Source organism: Thermobia domestica, chromosome 3 (assembly GCF_964235325.1).
Source record: "Thermobia domestica chromosome 3, izTheDome1.hap1.1, whole genome shotgun sequence".
Classification (NCBI taxonomy): domain Eukaryota; kingdom Metazoa; phylum Arthropoda; class Insecta; order Zygentoma; family Lepismatidae; genus Thermobia; species Thermobia domestica.
In genome coordinates, this window is record NC_137456.1 from 182,642,599 (window position 1) to 182,655,347 (window position 12,749).

At 41.9% G+C, this 12,749-nt stretch overlaps 2 protein-coding genes across 2 annotated transcripts; both read left to right on the top strand.

Moving 5' to 3' along the window:
- Nucleotides 1–3,631: 3,631 nt before the first annotated feature.
- LOC145682044 (uncharacterized) lies at nt 3,632–4,759 on the top strand. The gene has a single exon (XM_081753643.1). It carries the CDS (start codon nt 3,632–3,634, stop codon nt 4,757–4,759), a length of 1,128 nt encoding a protein of 375 aa, XP_081609769.1.
- On the top strand, nt 4,759–7,692 carry LOC145682045 (uncharacterized). The gene has a single exon (XM_081753644.1). The coding sequence runs from the start codon at nt 4,759–4,761 to the stop codon at nt 7,690–7,692; it is 2,934 nt and encodes a 977-aa protein (XP_081609770.1).
- The last annotated feature ends 5,057 nt before the right edge of the window (nt 7,693–12,749 follow it).

Genomic DNA, 12,749 nt, shown 5'->3' on the forward strand with positions numbered 1-12,749 from the left:
GGAATAAATACGGTTCCTCATAAAGTTCCAAAAGTCGACTAAACATCAGTTGTGAATAAAACCGTATCTAGTGATTTTGAATTTAACATAACAGCTGTTTCATGGTGAGTGCATCTGGTTCCTTTATTCCCCAGATATTTCCCACAAAACAAATGAAACAAGAATTATTCGATGGCTCGCCGCCAGGTTCTGTGGGAATATCTAATTCTGGTTCATCAACTCACAACTTTTCGTAGAATGGTTATATTATTTACACCAACATGTGCGATCAAATTCGGTTACGAAAAAGGTATTTTTACTTGTTGACAATCAGACCTCTCACATTTCAATCGAAGCGATTGATTTCTGCAGGCAAAATAGGATAGTGATGTTGAGTTTACCACCAAATCCCAGTCATAATTTCAAACCATTAGATCGCTCCTTTTTTTGACCCGCTGAAATCCTGGTATTCAACAGTGTGTGATAAATGGATGAGGAATCATCCATCCCACATAATTCCAAATTGCGAGTTTGTTTACTGAGGCTTACTACAAAAAAGACTCATAAAATGCTTCGTGTGGAGTGTTGTACTGTATGGGGCGGAAACGTGGACATTACGTAAAGGTGATGAAAATCGACTGGAAGCCTTCGAAATGTGGGTGTGGAGAAGAATGGAAACAATTAGTTGGGTCGAGCGGAAAACGAATGAGAGAGTGTTAGAAATGCTGGGTGAGAAAAGAACACTTTTAGATATTATTAGGAAGAGGAAAAGAAACTAGTTGGGACATTGCCTAAGCAGATATTGTATTATGAGGGACGTCCTAGAGGGTATGGTGGCGGGAAAGAGAGGGAGGGGGCGAAGGAGACCACAATTAATGGATGATATAAAAACAGAAAGATCATACGCGAAGACGAAGAAGTTAGCGGAGGACCGTGGAGCATGGAAGCTTCTCAGCTGCGGCAAGTGACCTGCCAATAAAGGCAGAATACCTATGATGATGATGACTACAAAGCTGCAACCATTGGTATCCCGTCTTCAAGAATCTGGAGTTGTCCTACTGAATCTGGATGTGTTCACTGAAGAAGATTTTCTTCCTTCTATTGTGGATGTGATAGACTTCAATGTAGAAGCCAGGTCTGAAGACGAAAGCATTCCTGAAGCAAAAAATTAAGCATCAGACCTGAATAGAGAATAAAATCGTTCATAGAATGATTCACTGGAAGTAAAAAGCGACCCATGCGGTGCACCCAGATCAAACACTCCTTTGCCAGTTGCTCGTCCTCCTCCATCTGTTACCAAACCTTTAAACAGTAACGCTAGATCCTCACTAGAAGCAAGCAAGACCTCATGCTGACTGTCCACTTCAAATACTCTTCTGCCGGTTGCTCGTTCTCATTCATCTGTTACCTAACCTTTAACCAGTAACACTGGATTCTCACTAGAAGCAAGCAGGAGCTCATGCGGATTATCCACATCAAATACTTCTCTGCTGGCTGCTCGTTCATCGGTTACCAAACTTTCAACCAGTAAACTAGATCTTAACTGGAGGTAAGCAGGGGGCCATGTAGACCATTTACATCATGCACTCATTTGGTAGTCAGTCCTCCTCCAACTGCTAAGAAGCACTCAACCAGTAGATCTTGATCTTCTCGAAGTCAATCAGAGATCTGATATCCTCCCCTTTCAAGCAGAACTTACTTTCCAAACGGCGCCCTCCAAAGAGCAAAGGCAAACATCATGTTGCACCAGGAAAGCTACAACCAAAGTTGTAGCTACAACTCCTCAAGTCAGTAAGGAAGTAGTGTACGAGTGTCCATTATGCAATATCATTTACAGTGATCCATCAATAGAAGGCTGGATCAAGTGCGCAAGATGCCATGAAAGGTGGCATGAAGAATATACATCATATAAAGGAGTAGGCACCTTCATCTGTGATAATTGTTAATGCTCTCTTGGGTGCGTACTCTTGCCCCTTTGATTTCGTACTCTTGCCCCACATATAGGGACAAGAGTACTGTTAGTATTTTCTTATTTCCCTTCCAAATAGTGAGTTTTCTTGGCCCAAAGATGGCATTGGAAGGCATTTTTTGTAAACAGTACCAGTTTCCAACTTTCACCCCAAAGACAACCGTTAAGAAAGGGAGAAGGGGGAAGAAGTGTCCTCGCCGGAGGAAGAGGGTTCGTCGCGAGGAACAGAAGTGAGCAGAGATGGCCAGTGCGCGAGTGTTTTGTGTGCGCGTGAAATTAGCATTTTAACATAGACAAACAAATCAAATTTCTCATAAACATCTTGCAATACAAAATTGTGTATCAAGAGCAATCAGCGTATATGCTTATTCAGCCATCAAGGGCAATAGTGCAAGACAATGCGCTTTTATCACGTCAATTTCGTGTTTCAATTATAAACAATCTATCAAGTGAAACAATAGATGCAATTATATATTGGTTTAACTTTATTAATCTACAATCATATATTTCTTTAATTAACTTATATCTTTATTCAACTATTTATATATGTGATAAATTAAATTGCTATTGAATGCGAATGCGATCATTATTCAACTCGCGTATCCGTGGATGAACCTCCTATGGAAATACAGTTCTGTTATAAAATAACAGTGGTCCTCCAACTATTGCGCATCAATCACACATACCAAACATAACAAACATTGGTCCTACCAGGGCCGGATACGCGAGTGGAGCTAGAACTCGTTAGTGTGTTGACAGTTTTAGTGGACAAATTAATTCAGTGCATTAGAAAAAACAATATGGCGGCGTACGTGAGCGTCGGGTAAAGCATTTCCCGCGCGTCGTTGTCAGTGCGGTGGTGCCACATCACACCCAGATCGGAGAGAAGAGGTCCAGGATTGCAGCAGCAGAGCAGTATCCAGACAGCAGCTTTGCAACCAAAGGTCAGTAAGTATTTATCTGGCTCATCCTTTATTTTCCTTGCTTGTTTAAACCAAATTTAGAAATGAGTGAGACACAACGCCTGTTACGCCAACGCGCTGCGTACAAAGGGAAACTTTCGCGCATACAGACATTTATAAATGAATTTGATGAAGCCCAACAAAATGTAGAAGACATTAAAGCACGGGTGGAGCATCTGGACAGGGTGTGGTTAAAACTGCAAGAAATACAAGATGCCATTGAAATCGAGCAAGTGGATGACACAGACAACACAGGGGTAGAAATCGAAAACTTGTATTTCGGTGTAAAGGCACAATTACAAACGCTTCTGTCGAAACAAGAACACAAGAATCAGTCTTCAGATCATGACGCATCAAGAGGAAATACACACACACAAATAAAGTTGCCCGCGATTGAGATTCCTCACTTTGACGGGGATTACAAACAGTGGCTTCCCTATGAAGACACATTCAGATCACTCATACACAATAATCAAGACATTGCTGCTATTCAAAAACTGCAGTATTTGAGATCATCTTTGAAAGGGGAAGCGCTAAAATTGGTACAAATCTGCCCATCACAGAAGCAAATTACACGGTAGCATGGAAATTACTGTCAGACAGGTACTCAAATAAACCGCTTATAGCTGCAGCGTATATTCAAGAGATTCTTAACATTCGTCAGGTGCAAAAAGAAAGCGCAGCAGAGCTCAGGGAGTTTATAAACACCGCGGCAAGCAACATGAACGCATTACAAGCGCTCAAAACAGATGGTCAGCTATTAGACATAATTCTTATTCAACACTTTGTGTCACGATTAGACAGTAGCAGTAGAAAAGCATGGGAGCTACGCAAAACTGAAACACCATTTCCCACGCTTGACGAATTCCTGTCCTTTTTGGAGAAAAGATGCCAAGGGTTGGAAACAATGACTGCGAACACAAGTGAAGTAAAGGGGGCAAGGATACATCAATCGCAAACAAAGGGTGTTAAGGGCAATCATACTAAGGGGTATGTGTCCACAGTTTCTCGTGCATGCCAGTTTTGCAAGGAAGCTCATCCTATATTTGCATGCCAATCATTTGTTAAAGCGAGTGACAAACAAAAGAATGAGTGTGTTCGCAAGAATAATCTATGTATTAACTGTCTGCGGGAAAATCATCGAGCAAGCGAATGCAAATCAAGTTTGTGCAAAGAATGCGGCAAGAAGCATAATACATTGTTGCATTATAATAAACAATCAAGTGGATTATCGTCTTCAGAGGGAAGAAAGGCAGAGAATAACAGAAGCAGCAACACGCCCAATGGATCCCAAGAGGAGCAAGATAATGTTCAGGGTTCATATTGTACACTTAAAGGGTTGCATACGTCACAGGTGTTACTCTCCACGGCCATGGTGAAGGTTAGGGACAGCAATGGACAGTGGATTACATGTCGGGGCCTCCTGGACAGCGCATCCCAGAGCCACTTCATTTCGGAGACATTGGTCCAACGTCTGCGTCTCAAGAAGCACAGAAGACACATGCCCATTCAAGGCATAAACGATGCTGCGTCAGAAGCACGGTTTTGTGTTGACATCGCACTACAGTCAATGGTGACGTCATACCAGGCAAACATCAGTTGTTCAGTGTTGCCACGCATCACTGGAAATTTACCGGCGGAAAGAGTGGACTGCAAAAATTGGAAAATCCCGAAGAATATAGCGCTTGCGAATCCCACTTTCAACGTTCCAGGGAAGATCGATTTGTTGTTCGGCGCGGAAGTATTCTTCAGGATACTCAAAGCCGAACGGAAGTTGATGGGAGAAGAGCTTCCGGTACTACAAGACACACAGCTGGGTTGGGTCATCGCAGGAAGCATCCCATCATAATGCCACAGAAACAGTCCAGTGACGTCATTCTTCACCAGAACCGAAGAGAATCTTCAAATCAACTACGTCGTTTTTGGGAGCTGGAAGAAGTGTTCACCAACCCTCGGACCGCCGAAGAGTCAGCATGTGAAACGCATTTCCAGAAAAATTTTGTGCGAGACGAGACAGTCAAATTTGTGGTTCGTTTGCCATTGCGTGAAGACCGATCTGTACTTGGTGACTCATTTCAACAAGCAACAGTTAGACTACAACAACTGGAGCGGAAACTGAAGCGCCAACCCGAGCTACAAACATCATATGTAAATTTTCTTGAGGAATACGAGCAATTGGGACACATGAAAGAAATTCAAAAATTGCAGTTAAGAGAAGAAAACAAAGGAGCAGCCTTTTACCTACCACATCACGCCGTGTTCAAACCCAGTAGTACCACAACGAAGGTCCGCGTGGTGTTCGATGCGTCAGCCAAATCTACAAGTGGCAAGTCACTAAACGATATTCTCATGGTGGGGCCTACGTTGCAGCAAGATCTGTTTTCCATTGTATTGCGATTTCGTGCCCACCCTATAGTGTTTACGGCTGACGTAGAGAAAATATATCGCGCCATTAGAGTACATCCCGATGACACATCATTGCAACGTATTCTATGGAGAAGATCACCTGAAGAGCCAATTCCAACATTCGATCTTCAGACCGTAACCTATGGCATGGCTTCGTCATCATTTTTAGCTACAAGATGCTTACAACAGCTGGCGGAAGAGAAATCAGATCTGTTCCCTCAGGCATCGAAAATATTAAAAGAAGATTTTTTCATGGACGATCTCGCAAGCGGCGCGAGCAGCACAGAGGAGGCTTTAAGGCTACAAGCAGAACTCATTTCTTTGCTTCAAGGGGGAGGATTCAACTTACGCAAATGGTGTTCAAATAGTGCAGCTTTGTTGGAAGCCATTCCGCCAGAAAATCGAGAAATTGAATTTCCCGTCCAGTTTCAAGATGTGGAGGGCGTCAACACATTAGGTCTATCCTGGCATCCAGGCAAGGACAAATTTTTCATTAAACATCGGCCAGCAGACATCATTGAAAATTCAAGTAGCATCACCAAGCGACAGGTGGCGTCTGTGGTGGCGACTATCTTTGATCCACTAGGTTTGATAAGCCCAGTAGTAATCACATACAAGTGTTTTCTGCAAAGATTGTGGTTAGAACCAATCACATGGGATGATGAACTACCGCCGGAACTTCACGCAAGATGGCAACACTTGCAGCAGCAATTAGCATTCATTAAAGATATTCAAGTCGATCGTTTCGTTTTAGTGGAAGGAGAACCGGTCAGTATTGAACTATGTGGGTTTGCGGACAGCAGCGAATCAGCTTATGGAGCATGTATTTACGTACGGTCAACGAATCAAAATGGTCAAACAAAAACACAATTGCTGTGTGCGAAATCACGAGTAGCACCGCTAAAGAAAATAACATTAGCCCGTCTAGAATTGTGTGCAGCATTGGTACTCGCAAATTTACTTCATAAAATTTTACCTGTTCTACAGTTCAAGATAGATAACATTTATTTGTGGTCTGATTCACAAATTGTGCTTGCTTGGTTATCGTCACCGCCCACAAGATGGAAACCGTTTGTTGCAAACAGAGTTGCCCAAATACAGGACATGACTCAAATCAGCGACTGGCAACACTGCAGATCAGCAGACAATCCTGCGGATATGATCTCTCGTGGTGTCGAACCTGCTTCCATACAGGACCGAAAGATCTGGTGGGAGGGGCCTCCATGGTTGTCACAGCCCAAAGACACATGGCCTTCTTCAAGAAAGAAATCCAGCATTCAAGACGTTCCCGAAGCAAGAGAAAAAACAGTTGTGGCTTTGACTACACAAGAGCCTCAGGATGACGTCATCAGCAAGTTTTCCGGACTAACGAAGCTAGTACGAGTGATAGCTTACTGTCGCCGTTTCATGCACAATGCAAGAAGGGGAAGCGAGCGAAAGACAGGCAGTCTATCAACGAGTGAACTAAACAATTCGCTACAGCTGTGCATCAGATTAGTGCAACAAAGGGAATATAAACAAGAAATCAAGGACGTTAGTGCAGGTCGTCAAATCTCAGCACGTAGCCCTCTCAAAAATTTGTGCCCTTTACTGGATGAGAACCAAGTGCTACGAGTCGGTGGAAGGTTAGAAAATAGTAACCTTCCCTATGAAAGAAAGCATCCAGCCATTATTCCTTCAAATTCGCAGCTGGCAACACTGATTTTGGAAAATGAGCATAAAAGACATCTTCACGCTGGATTACAATTATTAGTATTCTCTGTGCGTCAACGATACTGGATCCCGAAGTGTCGTCAATTAGCAAAGAAAATTATTCATCATTGTGTGACATGTGTTCGTCTCAAGGGATCACCTATAACTCAACAAATGGGACAATTGCCATCTCATAGAGTACGGCCGGCACCAGCGTTTTTAAATTGTGCGGTCGATTATGCAGGGCCAATAAACATCAAATCAACTGTCAGAAGCAAATCGCTCAAAAAATGTTATAGGCCTATAGCGGTATTTGTTTGTATGTCTACAAGAGCCATACATTTGGAAGCGGTCAGTGACCTCACAACCGAATCTTTCCTTGCAGCCATGAGAAGATTCATAGCAAGAAGAGGCAAATGCAGTAATATTTACAGCGATAATGGCAAAACATTTGCAGGTGCAAATAATGCGCTTAAAGAACTATACAAGATGTTACGCGAAGATACATTTCATAAAGGGGTGGAGGAGTTCACATCTTCGGAAGGCATACAATGGCATTTCATCCCGGCGCAATCTCCGCACTTCGGGGGATTGTGGGAGGCAGGAGTGAAATCTATTAAGCATCATCTCGTCAGAACTACAAAGGGCGCGACATTGACCTTTGAAGAACTTGTACGCTCTTAGCGCAAATTGAGGCGTGTCTCAACTCTCGTCCTATAACAAAAATGAACGACGACCCTAACGATACAGATATTTTAACCCCCGGTCATTTCCTAATAGGCCAACCTCTCACCTCTATCCCTGAGCCAGACATAACTGACTTCCCTAACAACAGACTAGACCGTTGGCAGCAAACACAAAAATATTTTCAAGTGATCTGGAAGCGGTGGTCTAAGGAATACCTGAACGGACTCCAGCAGAGAAATAAGTGGTATTTCCAAAAGAACAATATAACCCCAGGTACTATCGTGTTGTTGAAGGAAGCAAACGTTCCTCCTTTGTCATGGCGCTTAGGTGTAATTGAAGAAGTGCATCTGGGTAAAGACTCGCTAGTGAGAGTTGTTACTGTACGAACTGCAAGCAGCATCTACAAACGTGAAGTGAATAAACTGGTTCCATTACCTTCCCCAGTTTCTTCCCATCAGTGACAATTATGTGTGAAAGTGTCTCATTGTTTGTTGGTCGCTATCCGACCAAGAGGGGGGAGTATGCTAGTATTTTCTTATTTCCCTTCCAAATAGTGTGTTTTCTTGGCCCAAAGATGGCATTGGAATGCATTTTTTGTAAACAGTACCAGTTTCCAACTTTCACCCAAAAGACAACCGTTAAGAAAGGGAGAAGGGGGAAGAAGTGTCCTCGCCGGAGGAAGAGGGTTCGTCGCGAGGAACAGAAGTGAGCAGAGATGGCCAGTGCGCGAGTGTTTTGTGTGTGCGTGAAATTAGCATTTTAACATAGACAAACAAATCAAATTTCTCATAAACATCTTGCAATACAAAATTGTGTATCAAGAGCAATCAGTGTATATGCTTATTCAGCCATCAAGGGCAATAGTGCAAGACAATGCGCTTTTATCACGTCAATTTCGTGTTTCAATTATAAACAATCTATCAAGTGAAACAATAGATGCAATTATATATTGGTTTAACTTTATTAATCTACAATCATATATTTCTTTAATTAACTTATATCTTTATTCAACTATTTATATATGTAATAAATTAAATTGCTATTGAATGCGAATGCGATCATTATTCAACTCGCGTATCCGTGGATGAACCTCCTATGGAAATACAGTTCTGTTATAAAATAACAGTGGTCCTCCAACTATTGCGCATCAATCACACATACCAAACATAACAAACAAGTACGAATTTGAATGTTTTCATTTTATGAGTTCTAGTTCCTCTAAGAATAGAGGTATATAAAAGTTGAGTTCAGATTTCGTAAAGGAGAGTTCAAGTTTTGTGTTCCATGTAAAAGTTTTCCGTTGTAACTATTTTGTACCAAAATATATAAGTTTAATTAAAATTTGCGTACTCTACCCCCCTTTCCTATATATATATATATATATATATATATATATATATATATATATATATATATATATATGTGTGTGTGTGTGTGTGTGTGTGTATGTGTATGTATATAATGGACAACCGGAATAAAACAACGGTGTAGATAAGGCAAGGCGCTGTCTTCGAGAACATGCAACACACTGATAGACAAATGTGCAGACAGGAATCATTTGCATATGATAATGCGTGTGGTCTGTCAAGATTGTATCTATTGTTGAAAATCTCGGCAGTAGTGGTAGTAAGTAAAAAATAATGGGTGACTCACAACTCCCGCAAACACCAAGCATATTTGTTCACAGAAGGTTCTGGGTACTCGCCTGTACAACACTCACGCTGTCGTATATTGAAACAAAGTTCAGTTGTGTTGTACTGAAAAACAACGTCCTCCGCTAATTCAGCTAGTTTTAACCCGCATTGATGCCTCATGTGAAATCATGGACAACAACTTTGGTTGTGTGCCAGTGAATGCAGTTTAAGGACAGTGTCTCGCTGGTGAAGGTCACTTTGGTATGAGCACGCAATGCCGTCAAAATCCGTCGCATCATGTGTTTATACATACAGAAGTAATACAGATCCAACGGTTGGCACTGGGAGGTAGTCTTTTCAGATATAATATGGATGCGAATATGATCGGTGTTGAAGCCACTTCCATTGAATAATGGAGAAGCCTTGTAACTGTGTCTCTGTCCTTATGAAGTCCATATGAATAAAGCAACAGAAGACTGTGTGTGTTAGTAGCATCTGCTGCTACTTGTGGTATACGCACTCTTTGATGAAAACCGAATACGCTCCGCTTGTCATTTTACCAGAAGGCGTCCAGAATACCACTAAATTTGGTGTGGCGGACATATTCTCCTGAACCCGAGCACTTATAGCTATGGGTTTCTGAAGAACGACCAAGAGTTTATCTGCCACCACCCGACAGCAACGGCACCACAGTATATGTATGCGTCGTTGCATGCATAGACTAGACATAGTTCTGAATGTGGCATGATCATCTTCTGGCTAATGTGTTCACCGTATTCACCAGCATTGCATATATTTGCATTCTCAAAATCTTCCATAATGTTCTTGATCTCGCCACGGCACCATGCAATAAGTAAATCAATATCCTCCTTGTCGAGTACATACTTCATTGTGACATAACGCGATTTTACGACTCATGATATTGTTTTGTTGTTTGAGTACCGCAATCCATGCGTGATAAGCATTGAATGTGCAGAGACTACTCTTAAGAGCCTGCTGCTTTGCCCAAATTTCAGGTCACAGTCATGCACAATGTGGTTATCACGTCCCGCTGCTGTAAATTGTAGCAACAAATGTTCTGTGATTTCGTAATATATTTCGTGTTTTGTTTTCAAGAAGCCCTTATCGCGTTGTTCTTGCCATTTAAAGTGTTCTCTCCAACGGACAGTTGCGGAACTTTTGTTCAACGAGCGATATGTCCATTCTGCGAATGTTAGATGCCTTTTTGACACCTTTTACGTCAGGCCAGTGGTGTAACATGATAACTTTGTCATCTAACGTATAATATTGCCTATTACGTTAGTTTCCACTCGCTAATAGTCACTGACGAATGAAAACCGTGTTGTCTGTTCTTTGGGCGAAGAATCACTCCAAGGCAGCCTCTTCACTCGTTTGGATCCGACCTGGTTCTTACTCATCAATGTCGAGAGTCTCGTCCACATATACTTCTGTTACATCGTAGTTGTTCAAAATCTCTAGCATGTGTTCAGTTGCTTGTCATTCGGCCGCTATCGGTTTTGTTGATTGGACGTACCGTCGTTTTGGAAGTACACTTTGCATCACTAACACCACATTAAGAGGACTCGTCATTGCAGCTCTACATTGGTCTTCGTAGATGAACGATACTGCGGACACATTCACTACACAGAATATTGCGCGTTTTGACTTGCGTATGCCGCAAACACACTATCACGTCTCTCTGGCTGGCCCCTGCTGTCACGTTCACTTGTTTCTATCTGTGTCAATGAAACCAGTAGACACAATTCGAGTCGTCTCATTGTGTGGTAAACTAGTCCTCTCGTGGGAAATTACAACTCGTGGAACTCATCGAGTCAATGTGGAACGGTGCATTTTGTTGATATTGTGATTCTGTTTGAGACCGTCGCGAAACAGTGTAGCAAACCACGCAAACGAAAAGAAACATTCCTAAAGAAATGTAAGCTAGAACATGACTTGGCTTTGTCATCTGTGCACACTTTGTTTCAGATACTGTATTTTAAACAAACCTAGGCCGAAATGCCCTTTGTTCACACGAAACAGCAAGAAAATTGAACAAGAAACGTTGAAAACGTTTTCCAGGAGTGGCCTTCAATCCCAGATAAGTCGTGCTTTTGATCACCAATCCAAGATGACATCTCGTACACACCAGAGCGAGCTACCGACTTGTTGTTCCACAAAAATTGTCCTTCGTAGTTGACGTAGTCTCCAAACGAGCGCTCGTATCACGGGTTGCAACTGTGGTTTTCACTGTCCCAAACGGAATCCCAATATCCTCGAAAGCAATGCGATGCACTTCCATGCACAGACACTGTCGCAGTTACTTGTCGCGTAGCATTGCCGTGGCGCGTAGCATTGCCTTGCCTTATTATTCTATCCTTCGCATGCACGGTTGTTTTGCCCGAATCTTCCATACTTCGTCCCGTCCACACCATTACACATATGTTTTTCACGGTTACATCATTGGTTTTCGTTTTGCATTTTACATTACACTGATATGTTACACACCCCGCTTCCCACTTCAATACCTTACGCTATATCCAAGATCTTGGCCTTCAAGATGGCCGCCAAGTCAGTGTTATAGCATATCAGATATCTTAATATCATCCCGGTGCTCCTCGTCCTTTCCGTGGTCGACATAAACGAGTATCTTGCGACGTTTACTTTATATTATATTGCCGTGTGGTGCGTTGTGTTGCAGAGTATATCTCCAGTGTTTCTGGATGGGGGCAGCTCCAATTTGGCATTTTTTCTTCTTTTGTATTCTGTGTATTCTGGGCAAAGTTTGAGTCGGATCTGATCCTGCCTTGTTCTGTACGTTGCTGTTAGAAGATGGAAAATCCACGGAAAGAAAAGGGAAAAATAGACATCATATTATTCATACGTCAGTATCAAAGTCGAGAACGATTCTACCAAGTTTTGCATATAGTCAATACTATTTACAAAGTTCTATTTTGACGCAATCTAAAAACCTTTCAACAAGTACTGACGATAAGAGAATTATAACCTAGAAGCCCTAATAACATTTTAAGCCCTTTATTTAAGTATTTTGCTGTCATTAAGATGAGTCATCATCAACTGTCTCATGTATGACGTCATAGTACGTTTTTGCGTTAGGAGTAGTATCTGATAGAAATACGTAGAGAGGAGTTGGCAAGACAGGATACAAAACTAGAGAAATATTAGCAGTCTACCAATAAACTTGAATACACGATTAATGTTCTTAATCGTCAGCTTTCTTCATGTTTCTGTCCTCACTCTTTTGGTGTTTACATTTAAAATGGGAGCAGGAAATTTTGATATCACAGAGCATCAAGTTGGGAATAACATCTAAATGGTGCGACAGACTCTGTTATGGTTTGTGTAACTGTGAGTATGTATATGGGGTAGGAATACACAGCCAAACTGAAAAAAAAGAAAAAA